Source organism: Athene noctua, chromosome 2, assembly GCF_965140245.1.
Source record: "Athene noctua chromosome 2, bAthNoc1.hap1.1, whole genome shotgun sequence".
In the NCBI taxonomy this organism is placed as follows: domain Eukaryota; kingdom Metazoa; phylum Chordata; class Aves; order Strigiformes; family Strigidae; genus Athene; species Athene noctua.
Window position 1 is genome coordinate 62,194,365 of NC_134038.1, and position 21,876 is coordinate 62,216,240.

General features: G+C 38.0%; 1 protein-coding gene across 2 annotated transcripts in view; it reads right to left on the minus strand.

The window, feature by feature from the left end:
• Window positions 1–2,163: 2,163 nt before the first annotated feature.
• The window catches only part of RTTN (rotatin), a 90,413-nt gene continuing 70,700 nt past the window's right edge, over window positions 2,164–21,876 (minus strand). For both annotated transcript variants that reach the window (XM_074897772.1, XM_074897773.1), the window contains 9 exons: window positions 20,794–20,899; window positions 16,208–16,302; window positions 11,277–11,354; window positions 9,728–9,854; window positions 7,757–7,953; window positions 5,632–5,899; window positions 4,335–4,438; window positions 3,927–3,996; window positions 2,164–2,653 (listed from right to left, as the gene is read on the minus strand). In XM_074897772.1, coding sequence (XP_074753873.1) covers window positions 2,571–2,653; window positions 3,927–3,996; window positions 4,335–4,438; window positions 5,632–5,899; window positions 7,757–7,953; window positions 9,728–9,854; window positions 11,277–11,354; window positions 16,208–16,302; window positions 20,794–20,899 — 1,128 coding nt within the window. In that variant the 3' untranslated portion in view covers window positions 2,164–2,570. The remainder of the gene's footprint in view (window positions 2,654–3,926; window positions 3,997–4,334; window positions 4,439–5,631; window positions 5,900–7,756; window positions 7,954–9,727; window positions 9,855–11,276; window positions 11,355–16,207; window positions 16,303–20,793; window positions 20,900–21,876) is intronic.

Genomic DNA, 21,876 nt, shown 5'->3' on the forward strand with positions numbered 1-21,876 from the left:
TGTAAAGTCTCACAAAATCCAAGTAAACAAAATACCATGCAGGAGATAACAGAGACTATTTCTAATCGGCTACATCAGATTGCACATTTGGAAATGTTTTGCTTGTACAAGATGTTTATTAAACAAATGTTCCAATACCAACAAATAAATCTTGTTTGCAGGTTTAAAGCACTGCATGCAGAGATATGTAAAGTAATAGGTAAATAACTTAGAACACAGCATCATTGTTAATATGCATAATTTAGCATTAATAAAATATTTTTGCTTGTGATAAATAACTGTCACAACTATTTATTTTGGTAATTTCTTGCACTGGATTTGCAAGGGAAGGAAGCATGAAAGCTATTAAGAATAAAGGTTATTGTGAGGCTAATTGTGCTAGTCTAAATGCCTGTGAACATAGGTCCATTTATGTTTTATAACCCACCTCTATTAATATGCAGCAAGACAGGATGCAATCCCTGTATGTCCCTGATTTTTGAGGTAAAAGGTGATAAAGAAAGTGCTGTCTCTTAAATAAATTAATTCCTCTTTCCTTAATCTTGACGGAGAAAAGTTTTCAGCATTCTGTGAAGACTTTGCACACAAAGCCTTCAGAGGCTAAAAATTGTTTTGATTTTCCTGATGAGCAACACCAAACTTATGTTTACTTATGTTATCACAACAGTTGCTTCCCGCAAATGTAAAATGTTGTGAAATACTGAGAAAATAGCAGTTAGATCTATGCCCATTTTGGGATAAACACAGCACTTGCACTAAGGCTTAGTGTAACAACAAATATATTAGCAATTTATCTGGATTTTTCAATCTGAATAATTTCTTCAGGAATTTGTACAGGTCAGTAAAATAGAAATGTTTAATAGAAAACAAGCATCCAGTTCTATGTTCTTATTAAATTGTACTTGCAATTAAAGAAGCCATTCAACTATGCAGCCCTATTTCACCTCACTATATCCGTGAGTATTTCTACACTTTGAAAGAGCTCTCGCCATCCTTGCTGAGTGGTTATCTCCATTGGAATTGATTTGGGACTGAATGCTCTTATTTTTTGTGTCTCTGAAAAAGAGAGCAACCTGGCAAACAACCTGCATTTTGACTTACAATCTGATTTATGAGAGAGATCATTGGGGTTGAGTATGCTGAAACGTAAACCTCTGAAGAGAATCTGCACTCGCTAGTCTGAGGGGAAGAGACCCTCTCACCAAGCCCAGTCAGCAACTGCTGATGTGCAGAGCTGTCTGCAGTCGGGTGTTCTCCTGCCCTGCAGCTGGCAGCTCTGCAATACTACGGAATGAGCATGACAGCATTTAACCACCACTTTGCAAGTTACAATATTTATGCAATGTGTCAAGTGGAAAAGAATCAGGCTCTGGTGGTCTATCAGAGGAGCAGGATGTTAGCTGATAATTACATTTCTACTAATGATTTAATTCAGCCATTATAAGCATCACGCTTATGCCAACTGAATAATATAATGTCACAAATTATTTATAAGCCTAGCAAAACAAACAAAAAATCCCCTGTTAGTGGAAAAGACTTTCATTACCTGTTAGTAAAAAAACACTAATTACAAGTACACATACGCAAGTTTTATTTTCCATTTGCTCACTTTTATCTGTCCCTGTCATAAAAGAAAACTTTATGTGTTGAGGGAAATCTAAACATCCTGCTAGATATTTTAAAAGCACATTCAGCAAAATGTGCTCACACATCAATTTATTTTATCTCTCAACTAATTTAGTAAAGAATACTGAAAAACTTGTGACAATAGTTACATAGTACCAGTTCAAAAAAAAAAAAAAACAGGCCTGGTTAACAATCTGGTTTTTTCCTCGAGGAAAACATTTGAAGTGTTTATAAATTGGAAACCAACAGATTATGTCTCAAATACTTTTCCAGATGTTGTAACGTAACTAAAACTGATGCACATACCTCATATCCTGAATAAACTGCCATGTTAACATAACTGTCACCTGTAAATAGCAGCAATTGAGAGGTCTTTTTCTCAATTGTTATAATCTTAAAAAAATGCAACAGTTTGAACTCCTTCAAAATTAAAACACACATCTTGCTGTTCTATACCTAATAGGTATAACACAACACAACTGCCAGTATTTTCAGTTCTTGAATGTTCCCACCTGTAACATCATAAATTACAATCCACCACCAACAAATGATGATCTCAATTAAAAATACTTTATTAAGACCAATCCAAAACAGTAATTCTAATACTTTACAGTAACAATTTCAATGCATAATTTAAGAAAATTTCTGATTTTTCACATCCTTTTCCTCTATACATTCCTTCTTCTGTGTACATATTTACATAGCGGTATCATTATAATTTCCCATTGGGATTACAGTACAAATAGTTTGAACCACATTTAGTGCAATTTTTTTGGTTCAAAATTATGAACTCCTTCCTCAAAGGCTTCATAAATTTCCTCCATAGTATATATGCTGCTGCCAGAGATATGTAAATTAGAGAAGTTTTCTTTAAATTTCAGGCTCCCCTTGAATAAGCTGTTCAATTTCAACAAGGCAACAATCAAGAACAAACAATTTCAACATTAACAATCAAGAAGCTGCACTATATTCTCTAAGCATTTTAAATAGTAGGCATGTAGTTCATTTTCTTCTGGCTGTGGAGCAGCTAAAAGGAAGAAAAAACAAGATTTTTATTTCTAGTTGATTCTTAATGCAAAATTACTTTTTCAAAGATTGCATCAAATACTTGCTAGAATTCATGCTATTTAATGATCTTAACCTCTATATCATGAGTAGCGAATCAAGTACTAATACTTTATGTTGCAAAGCCTGTTTTTGTTTTCCTTTTTTTTCAAAGGCTAAATCTTGCAGCTTTCCAGCTCACACTTAGTTATGATCAAAAAAAAGTGAAGACTGCCTTTTAATTATGCTGTGCTACAATGAGGTCATGCCTTGTTCTTCCCAAACTTCTCCTAGGGTAGAACAAAGTAAGAAATATAAAATAACAACTGCCATGTTGAAAATTTCCCCCACTTGCAGTCAGAACTCTACCATTTTAGCCCAATTACCACTGTAAAGTGATCAAAGCTGTACTAGGGTAGGCTAGTTGAACACCTTAATGCAGGAAAATACAGAGGACAACTTCACATGACTGTAAACTGTAATAATTACAGTTGTATAAAATCTTTCATACTCAATATTTTTATATTTAAATGTTTACCGAAGTAAAAATCAGTATTTCAGTCTAGGACTTTATGTTCTAACGCAGCACATAAATAAATGGGGATTAATGTTATGAAGTGCTAGTCTGTAAAAGCTGCATATTTCTACCTTGCTGATTCAACATAATATTTTGAGAAGTCTCTGGTCAGTTGTAGTAATGCTATAAAGAACAATACAAACATTATCTATTAACCACTCTCAGTATATGAAATGCTGCATTACGGTTTGTTTAATGACTGACTTAGTAAAGGATGAGTTTGAAACAACAGTATACTGACAAAATCAATGGCTTTGGGTGACAGTACAGGAAGAATTATCATGAGATGTTCTAGCAAAAATACATCTCCTTGTTAGGATACTGACAAACAACGTTCAATGTAAGCAGAAATTTTGTGGCAATTCTGTTATGCAAAATACTGTCGGAACTTGGCACTATAAGCCCCCCAAGTGATAATCATATTTGATTATATCTATAGAGCAATTAAAATCAGTAGGAAATCCCATCGGTTTAGAATAAGACATTTGCATGTTTTTGCAGATCAGAGCCTTGATGTGACTAACCACCAACAAACCCACTATTTGCTACTGAAGTTCCAGCTACAGACCAGTGTTTGAAGATCTTTCAAAATCAATCCTCTTGAGCTGAAGACAGCAACCTATTGTATCAAAGCTATTCAAACAAAAAATACAAAATTGGCATTAGTTAGAAGACTTACTTTTCTTCACTAAAGAATAAGCCTCATCTATTCTTCTTCTAATTAATGGATTCTTCAAAGTCACTTTTGCCTGTAGCACAAACATACAAAATACAGTTACTTGACTTTCTTCCCCACACATTCACACTTTAACAGCAAAGTTTAGAAAATGACAATTATTCAGAAGAACATGAGATGCAGGAATTTTAGAATTAGCATATGACTGTATCATCATACAGACTGCATTTATATAAGCAGTCACAAATGACAGAGGGCAAGATGCTCCTAGCCTGAGCAGCTATGCAATTAAAATAATAAAATGCAAATGCTACTGTAAACTTTATTTTTATTTATTTAAAGGTTACTGTATTGTTTACAGCATAATAAAAGTAACATTATAATTTTTTCAAGTATTACTCAAATACTAACCTTTTGATAGTTGTGAAGCAAAGCCCAAAGTGAAGCTGCTCCTATTCTCTGAACAGCATGACTGTCACTTTCCAAACAGGCAGACAGTACTGCAATCGCTTTATCTAATGAGAAGAAAAAAACCAAAACCCACATCTAGAAAATATCAAAAGCACACAAACATATTTACGTACCTCAGTATTCTGATGCTTGGAGTATCTTATTTCTACGAGAAGCATTGGTATGGCAGATGAATTTACTGAAACTTTATTATCAGATTAAGTAAATTGAAATATGTTCACGAAATTGGCAGACTACACTGAAAGAACTGTTAAAAAGAATATAGAAAAACAAAACCAAGCAAGGCTAAAAAATTAAGCCATCAGTAATAAAACATGTATGTTATGAACAGCCACCAGCTATACACAGGGACTGAGTAAACCATGAAACTGTTTTATAACTCCCAGTAGCCACAATTAGAGCCACATCAGGATGAAAATTAAGATGTTTCTATTTTCCTTAGTATTTGTTATGCAGGTGATTTGTAACCAATGAGAAATGTTTGCCACCCGACTGTAGGTGCCTTAATTTCCTACCCTTGCTCTGAAGCCAGACTCTTCAAGATTGTTTGTTCACTGCATAATAAAAATTCACAGGTTACATAACTGAATAATGTATGCTTAATTAAGGCAGCAAATGAGCATCTTTGGAAAAAATGAAAAGCATGGACACTATGGAAGACCTGCTGAGAACTTGTAACAGACAGGAGCATTCTCTCTACAATTAAAAGGGGGAAAGAAACATGCCTTTTACAAACAATTGAAAAAAAGTTCTGTGCATGTTGTTATATTAAATATATATGCCGTAATAATAACTATTATTAGCATAAGTGTTTTCTGCACATGACAGAGCATGAAATAGTTTGTCTCAATATCCATGATTTGCAAGAGCTAATAAGGTTTTGTCCAACTGAAAGATAAGAACTTCAGTTATTTCAAACTGACACAAAGAATCCTTCAAATCTCCCAAAAAACTAGCTGTTTGAGAAAACTGCAAAAATCCTTCAAATGATCAGTCTCACAATACATCTTGATTTTTTTAAACTACTTATTTCCTTTCGCTATATATTATTTTATTTGCTTTTCTGCCAAAAATATATGTTTTATAATTACTTCTACAAAAATAGATTTTGCAAAAATGATTTTCTAAATAACAATCTTGAGTTCTTGGTCAGTAACCGAAATTGCAGTGAAAATATGGTATTATGGAAGACAATATTCTCAGAGTATAATAGCTTGTATACCCTTTAGACACTTACCATTAGCTAATATCTTTGGTTTATTAGTTGTACTAAAACATATGTTATGTAGAATAAGAAGTGCTAGATGTTGGCTGCTCTTGTGTTTGTATTTACACATTTCCACGATCTGGTCTAAAAACCCATTTATCTTCATGATCATCTGCTGTCCATCTTCTCCAAAAGATATGTTCAGTAGCAGCTTTAGCCAAAGAGTGGACACATTACCAGGATTTTTATGACTTCCTTTTGGTAATGAAAGAGACAAAAAGTTCTGCAGGAAGTTACTCTGTCAGAAGTAAGAAAAAGTATGTTAGAATTTATAGTATTCCGTGGTTTGTTCACTGCTGTGTGACCTTCCAATCTGCATACCTGAATCAAAAAGCTAGTACTAACATTTCATTTACATATTTCAGGGAACCCATTATTAATCAAGGATTTTTGAAAGAATTACATATGAAAAAGAATCTACACCTTGGTTAAAAAATTAGTATGTTAAAATACATTTTCTTCTGTAATAATTTATGCAGTGTAGAAACAAAAAAGTTGACCCAACACAATGTATTTCTTTAAAGGCTAATTCCCACCACGACATAAGCTTTTTGCTTTTCACTTATCATTTCTGCCCCAAAATAAGCCAGAAACAAGTTAACTGAATCAATGCACTACTTAATGTATTCTTGGTTTCTTATTTATTGTCACATGCGTTATTAGCAAATGTTAACATAGAATCACAAAAGATCTCGAGTTGGAAGGGACTCAAGGATCTACATAGTACCACCCCATGCTTCACTGACAGCCAGAGTAGTCTCCTGTTTTTGCGAGCTTTGAAGAGAACACCCTGTGTGTTGATGTGACACACAATACTGCTTCCTAATCTCAGGGTTTGACTCCACTTGAAGGAGATTCTGAGCAGATGAAAAATCTATTCCCCTTTTGCAAAAGGGAGATGTTCTAACAACATTCCTATGATGAAAAAAACTCCTTGGCAAAATATTCCCATCCTCACTGATCCTTGACAACACATACAGGCACCTGGTCAAAAGCAAATAATCCAGCATACAAACTCATTGTGGTTTTCGTCACACGAATATAATATTGATAAGGTTAATTTTCAGGGATGGAATTAGTAATTCAGCATTATGAAAACAGAGCTCAGGACAGAGAATGAAGACTAAGTACTATTAGGCTAGAGTGAAACCATGAAGAAAGCAAAAGTCAAAACAATTCACAGAATGGAACAGCTACCATAGAAAATATCTCAAACAATTTGTTTCTATAAAAAAGTTTGAGTATCAGCAGCTTGGTAACTGTATGACCAGATTTTACATATTTAGCACCACAAAAAGATCATATTTCCCCCTTCCTTTTCTAACAGTTAATTAGGTCCAAGCACAGAACGTTGTTAGTGCAGATTGAAAGACACTGTTGTAACGATTAAACTCCTATAAAGGATGCTAAAAACAAACACTTTTTACAATTTCTGTTGTGTTAGCTAGTTTTATCATGTCACCACTATACTTGATTTTCTACATGGTTTGACTTCTTGCGTTCAATTTATTTAAATGATCAAAATTAAATTTAAAAGAAACAGATTTTTCAAAGAACAATTGATAACATAGACTAAGGATCATTCAATATACAAATTAAAAAGGGAAAACACAGTATTTAACTTTTATATAATAAGAATAGATTTCTACCCAACAGTCAATTACTGACACGTAAAACATCTTCGCTAAAACTGTAATTTTTATGAAGATTATGTTTCACAGAGTATACCTAATGATTTATCCAGTGTTCAATGTCTTGTTTACTCACTTGCAGTTTGTTCTGCTAGCGATTGCTGTCAATATATATGGATATTGAAAACTTTACACCCCAATGAAACTGAAAGTTTATAAGAAGTTCTAGCAAAAATTGTATAGTTCCATATGCTGCTTCTGTCCAGTTCAGACTATGAAGATAACTGAATTACACGCTACACTCAGGGAACAGTAACACAACTAACTGAGAAAATGCAACGGTTTTGATTCCCACAGAAGCATCCCTATATGATCACAGGACATCCCATGTTGAAATATAAGGGTTTAATTAAAAAGAAAGTACATCCATCACATTGCTAAAATCAAGAATATTATTTACTCACCTTCTGAATAATGCCTTTACAGTCATGAGACAGAGCAAGGTTCGAAAGAAGACAAAAGACCACCTGCTGAACTGGGCTGTTATCGTTTGACACTTGGGAAGCCAATTTCAAGATGTTATGCATTAATGAACTGCCAGCTGCACTTCGTGCAGTTGGAAGTGATGGTTGTCCACTGGTCCAACAGAGTGAAGCACAACCTTAAAGAAATTAAATGTTTATCGTATGAGAAATGCACATACATGTTCAAAAAAAGAAAAATCTCTAGAAAGAGTAGTCTAACAGCTCAAAGACTGAGACAGGACTTTTGAAAGGATCGTTGTTTGGTGTTTTTTTTTCTTTAACTACAGCGAAGTCAATGGGACATATTTCAAATAGAAACATGCCTGAATGTGGCAGTTTACTGGAATACGCGTCTACTGTTCTACTCTTCTAGAATCTAAGAGGCGATTCTGCTGTCAACGAGAAGTCATTGATTTGTCTCCTTAAAAACTGGAACACCGTATCTAAGGCATTATACAATTATTTGGTATCAGAATCTGAGGGCACTCTGAAACTGGTTCAGAAAAAGAAGTCTCTACATCTGAAAGGTTTAATAAGTTTCTTAAAATATTTTTTCTGAGAAATAAAAGCACTGTCTGCATCTGTCATTACCTTGTACCACAGTAGCATGCAAAATCCTATGCTACAAGCTCAAATTAATACAGCATCAGGGAACAACTAAGTTACCAACATGATGTTTGTGCACATATATGCATATGTACCTTTTTATTTAGTGGCATTTGCCATTTGTAACAACAGTTAATTTCTTACATGGCAAAAGTAATTAAAAATGAGACAGTTTTTAAAACTGTTACAAACATCTACATGCATTTCTTTGCCTGACTACACTAAGGGGAAGTGGTTAACCAGTTCAGAGTAGGTAAGTTTGGGTCACCTCATAAGCCAACTATTCTGAACAGAAAGAAAAAACAAGATTAATCTAAAATCTTATTAGCAAAGAAAATAAACATGCAGCCTAGAGTCACTCTGAGTTAAGAAAAAAGACAGACCATCAGAACTTCAGCTTGATTTCCAGTACGTCACAGAACATTACATTTTAATTCTATATATCCTCTGGCTGACTAACACATATTGGTCCTTTCTTCAGTCCATGCTAAAAAAATGTCTTTATAGAAAGAAAAGCATTGTAAATTCATTTAAGGTCTGGATACATGAACTTAAAAAGAGGTAAAAAAGCTAGGAGACTTCAGTTAATATATTTTAACCATGCTAACTCTTTTGCAGTATCTTGACAGGGAGAAATCAACAGATAATTACATGTCTCTTCAAGCCACCAGCATATAATTATCTGAGTCAATAGCCAGGATATGGAATGAGGCAAATTCATACCAGAAAAAAAAAAAAAAAAAAAAGGGCTTCTAGTAGTGGGGATAATTATCAATGGAAATAAAAAGTTTCCTCAAATGAAGAAGAGAATCTTTATGAAAGTATATAAATACAAGCTACTGAGCACAATGCAGAAATAAATGGAAGAAATTTAATACAGAATTAAATTAGATTATTGAATATTTCAAAAGCAGCATGTTCTCAATAAGGGCTGAAGTGGAAACTATAAAGTACTGGTATACCGTTCTCTGTGAGAGAATTCCTGGAGTAGTATTTCTACAGTATACTATTCGGTTTGTAAGGACTTTCAGTGTAACCTTCAAACATAACGGTTTGAATCAAATGCTATTTAATGCTTTAACACAATTGTACTCTTGCTAAATCCAACAGACTGAAACAAGATCTGAAGAAAAGTCTTGAATGTATTAAAATCAAAACTCTTGACAGACTTTGATGGACTAAAGCTTTTATACTCTGCTCTTATGGTAGTAATAAACATTATTTTCCCTCTATTAAATGCTTTTCTGTCTTAATTATTCTGGTTAATTATTTTGATGTATTAACATCATAGAGTGACTCTCATACCTGCAGGATAATTTGTAGTGTAGACACAAAGCAAATGCAGAGCTATTTGCATTGAGGAGTCATCTATTAACAACCATGGCCACAGTGAATGCAGAACAGGAACAAGATGAGCTTTGAGAGCTGCCATCTATAAATAAATGAGGAAGAATTAAAACTACTATACTATTGAATAGTTTGAAAATAAAATATAAATAGAGAAAAGCATATTTTTATCTTACTGTGCCCCATTAGTTCCCTTCAAAAGATTGTACAGATAGAATTGACACCCTCGATTCAACACTAATGAAATTAACTCTACCCAAGTCAAAACCAGCACATTTTAGTTACCGAAAGACATGCAAACAAAAGATTTATTCATTCTGACTGTGATTGTTCAAGAGCTCTCTATTCCGAAGTTTTATTCTACTCCAACTAAACTAATTATTGGAACTCAAAAAGCATAGAAATAGAAGAGTATAGTTCTACAGAGCAAATCATAGAAAACTTCAGTTATCAACAGCAATCTTCTCCTCTCCTCCAAGCAATTGTCTCTGCAGACCCCTGATCAAAACCAGAAAAATATTCCACAATTATCTTATCTGAAATTATGGCACAACAAAGTTACGGGGACCTTAGGGATAACCAGATGGCGTATTCAGGCCCATAATTTACATTATGGTGTTCTGTATACAAAAAGGATGCTAACACATGCTCTCAATAGGGGTACTTCTGGAAGGTCTGGAAACCTTGTGGTTACCCCACTGCATTTGCTAAAAGTATCATAATGCCAAGACAAATTCAACTGTGAATTGAATTCCAGAAAGTGGAAATAAATGTGTGAAAGGTGTCAGCAATAAGAAAGAGGAAGAGTAGTGATCAGAAAGAAAGAAAACAGCAAAGATTGAAAAACAGGAACATAGTATTTTCCACATGGAAAAAACAGGTAGGCAGAAGAACTGAAGTAGAAAAGAGATTGAGAAGCACAGAGAAAAAGACGAAAAGTGTGAAGAGAAATTCAAAACAAGATTATAAGCAAGAAAAATGATGAAAAAAAAAATCAAGGTAAAACAAAATTTTGCCTTGGAGGATTAGTGTCATTTAACTCAGACAAAGAGACAAAATATTATTTGGAATTTCTTTTTTGGTTTGGGGGTTTTTTTTGTCCTTCAGAAAGGGAAAGGAAAAAAGGAGAGAGGAATAAGGAGAGGAAACTACTTTCCAAGATGTGAAGTGTATTTCCTATGAGCCTTTCTTGTGGTCCCAAGTTTTCTCCACATCCATTTTTCACATTATATGCTTCGAAAATTGATTGATTGAAGCAAAGCAGAAGTGGGCATAAAGGATGATAGCCATCTGAAAGCTTTGGGAGATGATGTTTCAATATGAACATTATGTTCCTAATGCATATATGAAATATTCTTAGGTGGTGGGAATAATAATGAAATTTGAAGTATTTCTTGCCATTAATATGAAGCTTAAATTTAGCCAGCTTGAAAATAACTTCGAAGTAGAAAAAAAGAGAAATCACTAACTGAATGTGCTCACATTATTTCAGTGTAAAAATACTTACTTTGCACTCTTCATTTTGAAAGAGGCAGTTTCTGAGGAGCTGCATAGAACACCTTAACTGCTTGATATGGTTATCCTCCTATTAGAGAAAAATATTTGAAGATCATCAACATCAGACCAGAATGAATTCTGTACAAGTAGGAAAGAAATTTTCAAAGGAGAGACAGGATCCTACCTTCTGAAATGCTGGGGTTTCAACCCCAAGCCCCAGATTAAGGCTGACATGTGGGTGATTCCCACAGCCCTTCACAAAGGCGGGGTGAGTTTACCTTTAAGCTTCCCTCCAGGGTGCAGCAGCCTTGCAGGGAGAGCCATGAGGTAAATGAGCCCCAGGTGTCTGCACTGAGTAAACAAAGGTCAGGTGTCCCACTTAGGGATAAAAGCTGGGACCACTTGCAGGCAGGGGCAGTGTCTGTGTGTGGGGTGGATGCACTTTGCAGAGTTTCCTGTTGGGGAAGGACCTCCTGCCTCCCTGGGACTGGGCTCCAGTCAGGTCTGGCCTTTGTAAACATGGGCTGTGTAGAGATTCAGTATGTGGCTTCCTTGGTCTTATGTATTTGGCTGGTTGACTTGGTTGTCTCCTGTCCCTTCTATGGGAGACTGCATTTCACCATTTATTCCACCCATTGTTGGTCATGTGGTGTCATTGTTGGGGTCAGTGGATTGATGTTGATTATGTATAACCTGACTGACTTGTTTGTACCCCCAGTGCTCGCCCATGTACTGACCCTTTTGTATCAAATACAATTTGGTTATTGGTTCATCTTTATGCTGGCTGTGTCCTTTATGCTGGGCCTAATAATTGGCAAAACACCTTCTCAGGTAGGATTCATCTCAGGTAACTTTAACACATATATTAAAGACCTTTATAACACATTATTTTAAGTCATCCTCACCTCTCTATAACCCACAAATACTATTTCTAGGAGCACTGATCTGGCCAAATGCAGACACCTGTAATGCAGAGCTCCATTTCTCTTACAAGTAGAGAAGAATGGGTGGGAACACTTTCTGGGTATTTATTCCATCCTAAAGCAGACATCTAAACAAATCAAATGAATCACTCTCTAGAAGCATCTATTTTTCTTCCTTGAATAAAAACAAGGATAAACTAGCTCTGTCTTGCAGATCTCTACATTTGCTCAGAGCAATCTATCCTTATATTCCCAGTGTCTTAGTTCTCTATCCTTAATGACTGAAATAGTTTCCAGCCTGATAAGAATACTACGAAGATAAATGCAGACCTTTGGACAGTGAGGTACTATACTGAGATTCAAGCATACAGGTAACAAAAGATCTATTTTCATGATGCTGCTGTTAACACTAAAAGGCTAATGATGGCTGACCTAACTTCTATAAGGCTGACATACTAAACCACTTCTGAAAGACAATCAAATTCCAATAAGCTTGCTCACCACAGGAGACTATTTCTGTTTTATCAAGCATAATGGAAGAAAAATGTAAAATAGCATTCATGCTTAATCTCAGACAAGGTGAAGCAACAATGCGTGCTTATAAAATCATGTACAGTTGATGACATTTAGAGATGAAGTGAAAAGTCTGTCTTAAAGTTAATGAAATTCAGGTGTAGTAGGTGAAAAAGAAACATACAAATTAATTTTATGACTTTTTTTTCATTTTTAGCTAAATAAATGCTAAGGTATTCCTTCAAGAACTTCCATACGTATTAATCTATTTAAGAAAAAAAAAGCTCTAAATCCTACAAAATGCCACAAGCTACAACTTATACTTAATGTGTAAACCTCTAGGAGGTTTAAGAAGTTATGAATTGTGTTGATGGCATTGTTTGAATGTATTTATTTTATAATATCTTGATTTTTACTAAAATCCTATCTAGAGGTTTGGGGGTTTTTTTGATTGGCTTGGCTATTTGTAAATATTTTTCATGACCTTGGAAACATCACACAAATTATTGGGAAAGAAAAGGAATATCAGGTAAAATACTTCAGTTACCCTGAGAATGAAGCTAGGTCAAACACATTTTTCCCAAGTTAAAAGAAAAAGAAAACAAGCTCTGATAACTTCGAGACCTGCACCCTAAAGTGGACTGAGGGGCAGTTCTGTGAATGATCAGCTAAACCTGACTATGAGAGCAATATCTCAGTTTCCCTCATGTGAAACTAGATTGCTTGTTGTTATGCACCACATATGATGAAGAGCAGGTTCACATATGATGTAGCAGTTTACAGTTCCAGCTCAGCAGGGAAATCTGCCACAAAGTCTTTTGCAAATAGCTTTCAAAGAATTCTTAAACATAAACAGTCTTTCTGACCTTTCTCAGAGGCTCCTTTCCATCAATTTCTCTGAAATTCTAAATTCCTTCTATATTCAGCAGAGCAGCAAATATTCCCAGCTTCCCCCTTCTCAACCCAATAAATATAAAGAACTAGTTGACTTCAACCTCACTCTACATATCCAATGCAGGACACCTTTCAGCCTCCACCCCTTGAAGAAATGATAAAAAATGTGTTTAGGAGATCTCAAGAAAAAAATACTCTAGCCTTCAAATGTCAGGGTGAAACTGAAATTCTTTTAAGAGCTCACTGTTATAAAACACAGTTCCACACAATCACAAATCAAGGCTAATGTCTGTTTGTGCCAATGGCTGAGAAAAAAACCACTGTTGAGCTCAAACATGTGGAAATATCCTGCAGGAAGATGTTTTCTGCAATGCCTGCTTTATGTGGGTGTAGATAAGATATCAAACTTGACAGCAGCGGTTATTGTCTGTATTTTAATAATTCTCTTAGATGAAAGTGATAGAAAATAAGCAGATCGCAACAAAAATCTTATGAAACTGTTGTATGATGGTAAGAAGTAATCTATGTCCAGATGTGGTAAGGAAGAGCTGGGTGATGTGAATCTAGAACAAGTGGAAGACTGCTAGTTGCTGGCTTCAACCAGAATGGGCTAGTTACTAATTCTGATAACCTGGACTAAAAGTGGGTGTCATCGTTTGGGTTCAGAGGACAACTGATCAGCACTGAGCACAAATGAGCTCTCACAGAAGACTGTCCTCCAAGAACTTTCTCCAGCACTGAGTACTTCCCATGAGCCATAGCTGTTCCTGAGCTGCTCCAGCATGGATCCGTCATGCATGTTGCAGTCCTCTCAGCAGTGAAGTACAACAGCAGGGGCTTCTTCCCACAGAGTCGCAGCCTTCTTTGGGTGCAGCCACCTGGTCCAGTGTGGGGTCTTCCACAGGCTGCAGGCCGCTATCTGCTCCACCACTGTCACGTCCCACTCAGACGGGGGGGACAAGTGACTCAGATTCTCAAATCCCCAGTTGGAGCGGACAACAAGTCTCCAAGTTCAAGCATTTATTAACTACCCACAATGTACTAATTGAACACACGGTAATTGGCTAAGTATTTAGCAAGTTGTGGCGAGCAATACAATATGCCTTGCATTTCTTAATGGAAAAAGGAAGAGGGAGATAGAGGGAATGGGGGAATACAGATCACCGGTCTGGGTTCCTGCACTGATCCCGCCGGCGAGGGTTCCAGGAGGCAGCTGTCTTTTTCACTGGCAGCTGTCCTCTTCGCTTCACTGCTCTCTCCAGGTGGCTGGGGGACAGAGAGCCCCCCTTTCTTCCCCCCCTTGATTTATACAAACTTTCCTTGGGTCCGTCCGGTAGGTTGACCTACATCGGTGTTTCATGGGATGATGTAATTAGCATGATCATGTCAGCCTTCGTTAGCATATTGAGGGGTGTTAACTTTAATATGCATTTCGTGGATAATGAAGCAAAGTTCATTCACTGTACCCATGGCCCTTGAAATTTGCCCAGGTGCCCCAGGGCAGAGCCGTCCTGTCTCCATAGGGCTCTCTCTCCCGGCTGCATGGGGCAGTGTTATCGGCTTCAGCCTCCACAGAAGCACCCTGTGACTCAGAGTTTTGTCTTGCGAGTGTTTGAGGCATTTCTTCAATCAGCCTCAACTTTTGCTTTCCTAGGCTGTTTTTCTTAGTTTGTCACAGGCCTGGTTTCTCGTCTCTCGCAACCATGGACCTCTCATAGGCAGCAGGAGTGAGGCCCTGCCGTCTCAACCATGGGGTACAGGGGAGTCTATGCAATGAAGCACCTCCCCCGCTTCCTCCTCCTTTCTTCCACTGACCTCAGTGTTTGCATAGATATCCTCCTCACCACTTGCACTCCTGCTCCCAGGTTCCCCTTCATAAATATGTTACCATGGAGGCACAGCCACTGTCACTAACTGGCTCAGCCTTGGCCAGAGGCAGGTCTGACTTGGAGCCAGAGGAGCTTCAAGAAGCTTTTCACAGGGCGCCACCACTGTAGCACCCTCCCCCACTACCAAAAAGTCCTGCCATGCACACAAACTCAACACAGAGAAGTCCTGAATTCTCCAATTAATGAAAAGACATGAGACAGAGCCACTAATTCAGAGGCTAATCACGTGTTGTACTTCACACATAGATTGTTTAGATTAGATAAACAGAAGCTTAGGGTTCTGGAGAAAAAAGCTGGTGGTGAAAAGGATTCCTGAAAAGAAATGATCTCTGAAAGAAATGGGCCCAAAAAGAAGAATGTGACGATCCTGCAAATGGGAGAAGATCCTGGAGACAAGAAAGATGCATGGAGACAAACACCAGTGTACGGCCAGGAGCTGTGGCCAGTAACACCCAAGACTGGTAACTGAGCAGCTGCAAAGCATGAACCGATATGATTTTTGGCCTGACTTCCCTGAACCAGCAGTCATCTCCATGTCAGAAAAGGAAGTTGAGACCTAGTGAACATAACTCTGGGTGGGAGAGTGTGTGAGATAATCAAGTTGGTAAAAGTTCATTGTCATTTACTCTGTCTCACCCCTGTGAGATACCAAGAGTATCAGCCCCAAGAAAAAAAAGTTGGTAAGTGCCTTATCATATCAGTCTTTTGGGTTTTATAGTTACCTTTTTTTTTTGTGCTTTCCCAGGCTTTAAGGAATCCAAATTCAGCTGTGCATGAATATGTTTCATGTTTTCTATCTGGCTGTCTATCAGGTCAACTGGAAGACAAAAAATAGTAACATTCAAAAGTTCACTCACTATCAAAAGTATTTTATGAAACATAAAATATCTGTCTTTCAATGGTCTTGATTACTGTTACACTCCTGAACTGAGATTTAAGGTCCAAATTCTCTGACTATATTATAATCTTATTGTTATCAGGAACTAGATAACAGTCTCTGAGATGGAGTGCATCTAGTTGAATGATCTTGAGAAGCAAGAATACATTTGAGTCCTCTTGCAACAGAATCCTGTGAGACAAACACCCAAAGGAAGGACTGATAAAATAGGGAGAGGAAGATGATTTAGGAGAGAGCTCATAACTCTGAAGGGTATCTTCAACGATGTTGCCTAGAAGACTGAAGCTTCAAGAAGTCAGGGCATGCATTTATCTTTCCCAACACTTCCCTAACAGTGGCAGATGTGCTGCATCTGAAGTGAGACAAGGAAAGCAAAATGTTGAGTTAGGCTCTTTTCTTGCAATCTAGAGTCTTAAATTTATTACAAAATCATGGAGTGATTACATCAATGGACAAGGGCAGAGATGTTGTCTATCTGAACTTCTGCAAAGCTTTGACACAGTCCCCCACAATATCCTTCTCATTAAATTGGAGAGATATGGATTTGATGGGTGGATTGTTCAGTGGATGAGGAATTGGTTGAATAGTGGCATCCAGAGATTATGGTCAGTAGCTCAATATCCAGATGGAGATTGGTGACAAGTGGTGTCCCTCAGGGGTCCATCCTGGGACCAGTACTGTTTAATATCTTCATCAGTGACATGGACAGTGGGACTCAGTGCACCCTCAGCAAGTTTGCTGATAATGCCAAGCTGTGTGGTGCAGCTGACACGCTGGAGGGATAGGATGCCATCCAGAGGAACCTGGACAAGCTTGAAGAGTGGGCCAGTGCAAACCTCATGAGGTTCAACAAGGCCAAGTGCAAGGTCCTGCACATGGGTCAGGGAACCCCTGGTATCAATACAGGCTGGGGGATGAAGGTATTCAGAGCAGCCCTGCAAAGAAGGACTTGGGGGTACCGGTGGATGAAAAGCTGGACATGAGCCAGCAGTGTGCACTCACAGCTCAGAAGGCCAACTGTATCCTGGCCTCCATCAAAATAAGTGTGACCAATAGGTCAAGGGAGGTGATTCTCCCCCTTTACTCTGCTCAGCTGAGACCCCACCTGCAGTACTGCATCCAGCTCTAGACCCCTTAGCACAGGAAAAACGACCCTGTTGAAGCAGGTCCAGAGGGCCACAAAGATGATCAGGAGGATGAAGAGCTATGAAGAAAGGCTGAGAGAGTTGGGGTTGTTCAGTCTGGACTAGGCACCAGGGAGACTTTAATTGCAGCCTTTGAATACTTAGAGGGGTTATAAGAAAGATGGGGACAAACTTTTTATCAGGGCCTGTTGCAAAAGGACAAGGGGAAATGTTTTTAAACTAAAAAAGAGTAGATTTAGACTAGATATAAGGAAGAATTTTTTACAATGAGGGTGATAAAACACTAGAACAGGTTGTCCAGAGAGGTAGTAGGTATCCCATCCCTGGAATCATTCAAGGTCAGGCTGAACAGGGCTCTGAGCTTCACTGGTTAAAAAACTGTCTGGATGGCCGGGCCCAAAGAGTTGTGGTGAACGGAGTTAAATCCATTTGTCAGCCGGTCACGAGTGGTGTCCCCCAGGGCTCAGTTTTAGGGCCACTCTTGTTTAAAATCTTTATGGATGATCTAGACGAGGGGATCGAGTGCACCCTCAGTCAGTTTGCAGATGACACCCAGTTGGGTGGGAGTGTTGATGTGCTCGAGGGTAGGGAGGCTCTGCAGAGAGACCTGGACAGGCTGGAGCCATGGGCTGAGGCCAACTGGAGGAGTTTCAATCAGGCCAAATGCCGGGGGCTGCCCTTGGGCCACAACAACCCCCAGCAGCGCTACAGGCTTGGGGAGGAGTGGCTGGAGAGCTGCCAGTCAGGGAGGGACCTGGGGGTGTGGATTGACAGCCGGCTGAACTGGAGCCAGCAGTGTGCCCAGGTGGCCAAGCAGGCCAATGGTATCCTGGCTTGTGTCAGCGATAGCGTGGCCAGCAGGGACAGGGAAGGGATCTGAGCCCTGTACTCGGCACTGGTGAGGCCGCCCCTCGATTCCTGTGTTCAGTTTTGGGCCCCTCACTACAAAAAGGACATTGAATGACTCGAGCGTGTCCAGAGAAGGGCAATGAAGCTGGTGCAGGGTCTGGAGCACAGGTCGTAGGAGGAGCGGCTGAGGGAACTGGGGGTGTTTAGTCTGGGGAAGAGGAGGCTGAGGGGAGACCTCATCGCCCTCTACAGCTACTTGAGAGGAGGCTGCAGAGAGCTGGGGATGAGTCTCTTTAACCAAGTAGTAAGTGATAGGACAAGAGGTAATGGCCTCAAGTTGAGCCAGGGAAGGTTTAGACTGGATATTAGGAAGCATTTCTTTACAGAAGGGGTTGTTAGGTGTTGGAATGGGCTGCCCAGGGAGGTGGTGGAGTCCCCACCCCTGGAGGTGTTTAAGAGGTGGGTCGACTTAGCGCTGAGGGATACGGTGTAGTTGGGAACTGTTGGTGTTAGGTTAATGGTTGGACTGGATGATCTTCAAGGTCTTTTCCAACCTAGATGATTCTGTGATTCTGAGTTGAAGATGTCCCTGCTTACTGTGGGCGCGTTGGACTAGATGACCTTTAAAGGACCCCTCCAACCCAAACTATTCTATGATCATAGGCTCATGGGATAATTCAAGTTGGAAGAGATGGCCTCTGGAGTTCATATAGTCCAGCCTCCTGCTCAAAGCAGAATCAGCTATAAGATCAGGCAAAATTTACCTCTAGTCTTATCCAGTTGGGTCTTGAAAATAGATACTCTACAATATGTCTAGCTACTGCTTGACTGGCTTCAAAGGGGAAATGTTTCTTTATGGACAGTCTGACACTCACATTTCAATTTATGCCCATTCTCTCTCATCCTCCTACACCATGTACTGCTGTGAAAAACCTGGTTCTGTCATCTTCAAAATCTCATAGGTAGGAAAAGGATGCTATTAGGTCTCTCCAAAACCTTCTTTTCTCCAGGGTGAACATGGCCAGTTCCCTTAACCTCTCCTCCAAGGACAGGTGGACACAACTACCTTGTTGTCCCTCTGCTGAACTTGCTCCAGTCTGTTGATGTCTTTCTTGTACTGAGCCAAAACTGCATGCATTATTCTAGATCTGGTCTAACAAGTGCTAAATAGAAGAAAGGTAATCCTTTTCCCTCAGTCTACTGGCTGTGTTCCTGTTCATACAGCCCAGGATGCTGTTAGTTTTCTCACATACCGCTTGCTGCCTAGGAAGACCTCAAGGTCCTTTTCAGCTCCCCAGTCAGCCTGTACTGCTGTAAAGGGTTGTTCCTTTACAGGTATCTTAAAAAGTAGTCCTTAAGAGCTGAACAGGTGATGTTAGAGCTGCAGAGATCTTCAGAACACTGTTTTAAACCCCAGAACTCTAAGATTTGTGTTGCATTACAGCAAGGATGACTTGAAGGCAGCTCTAGCACAGAACTTGACTACACTTCATGCGTTGGTAGTGTCTTCACAGGAAGTCAGCTCTTAGATGATTTAGTGGGTCAACAACAGAAGAACATGCGTAATGAAGTAAGGGCTGAGTAGACCACCAATACACTGGGAAAGAACAGTAGGTATATAGTATAAAATTTGAAGTTTGGAGTTTTCTGCCACTATTGGAATTAGACATTAATCAGATACATCTAAGGCTATCTAGTTCAGCGTAATGTAGATTTAAAGGGCTGAACAAATCAATGGAGAGATGCAAGAAATGAGAAAGCACCCAAGACAAAGTGCACTTGGGCTGATCAGCAGTTCTTAAATGCATGATACATGAGAAATGCAAATTAACCAGTCTCCTCTGTGTTCTAGTGGGCACAAAAAGCCTTTGATTAGAAGTTTTCTACAGTTGTTTTACTGCTGTAAAGTAAAAACCTTAAGCATGGAGGATGTTGCATTTCAAGGGGAGAAGGAAACTGTAAAATGGGAAGAAAGAAACAAAGAAGCAGGGACAAACAAAGCTGAGAAAAAGAAGTCTGTTCTTGTCTAGGTACAGAGAGAACTGAGAACACAGGGCATACTTTCACTTACAAATCTGTACTGGCAGAGCATGAAACAAGAAATGGAAGATACTGCCAGTGCAAAAATCTCGTTTCAGATGAATATGCCACTAGCAGTAAAAGCTTAGATGTCTCTTCTCACTCTAACACAGAGCTGTGATTTCACCACAAATTTTTAGACTGGCTACAACATAGTATTTTATCTGTAGCTGAAAAATGTAATTATTAATAAATTTTCTCTGTAAAGATCTGCAAAAAATGCTACTGAAAACTAAGTCTTTGTTTTGAGAAAACACATTATGATTTAAAAAATACATTAAAAAACCTGGAAGTATTTGATTCATAAATCATTTAACATACATTTTGAAACGCTCACCTTCTAATGCACATTTCTGGGCATTTTTACTGACAGCTAACAGAGACAGCAGTGCATTTGTAGCAACTTCTTTCAGGACATCCTTTGAAGACTTTCTCTCACAGACCTACAAATAATGCAATTTCATTACAGAAATGAAAAAGTGGCCATACTAAAAGTAGTATTCATATCCATAAATATGTTCTCATAGTCTCTATTTTCATTTGGATGATTCATCACTATATTCCTATCAGAGTTCTCCCTCTGTATATTCAATTTTAGAGTCTGTCTGCATTGAAGTCTTTCATTATTTTTTTCTAATTAAAATGTTAAAAAAAAGTACATATCTTTTTTGCTCCTAAGCCCACTCCTCTTATTCTTAACATTCTACCTTCCTAAAGCCTGAATTCCCAGCCCTGGCTAATATTCAAATATTCAGACTTCCTATTGCAGGCAATTCACTGACCTCCCTTTAGTGCAATCTTACTTTCCTTCAACATAATGATGAAGAAGAGACATTAAATATCGGTAAAATTCTTTAGAATAGAAATATCATTGACAAGTGGATAATTTTTTTTTAGATACTCTTCCAACCAGAGAAAAATGGTAGTTTGTCTTACTTTTTCAAGGCCTTTGTGAGTGTCACCACATTTCTAATAACAGAAATACAATCTCTGTACTTTCAAAGGAATATTTATTTGGACTCATATAACAAAATAGTTGAAAGACTAAGAGCTGTCTGTGCTTTATATATTATCCAGTAGAGAATTTTGACCATCTAGCAATTTTCCCTAAAAGATCATCCCAATATTGACATCCAATATAATGGAAAATAGTATGCATTGTAATTAGTATAATATAGTAAAATAAAAACTGTTGCTGGATCATAGTTAAAGAAAAACATATTTTTAAGTTAGAAAAAAATACAGCATTTTAAGAAAAACAATACTTCAGGCAGACATCTCATGAGCCATAGAACCTCATTGATTTTACAATTCTATGTACATCATCTTTTATTAGCTTTAGTCCTCTAGCTAGTAATTACAAAACAAATTTTTTCCAATTTTAATATGCAATAAAATATCAACATATGCTCTAGGGTTA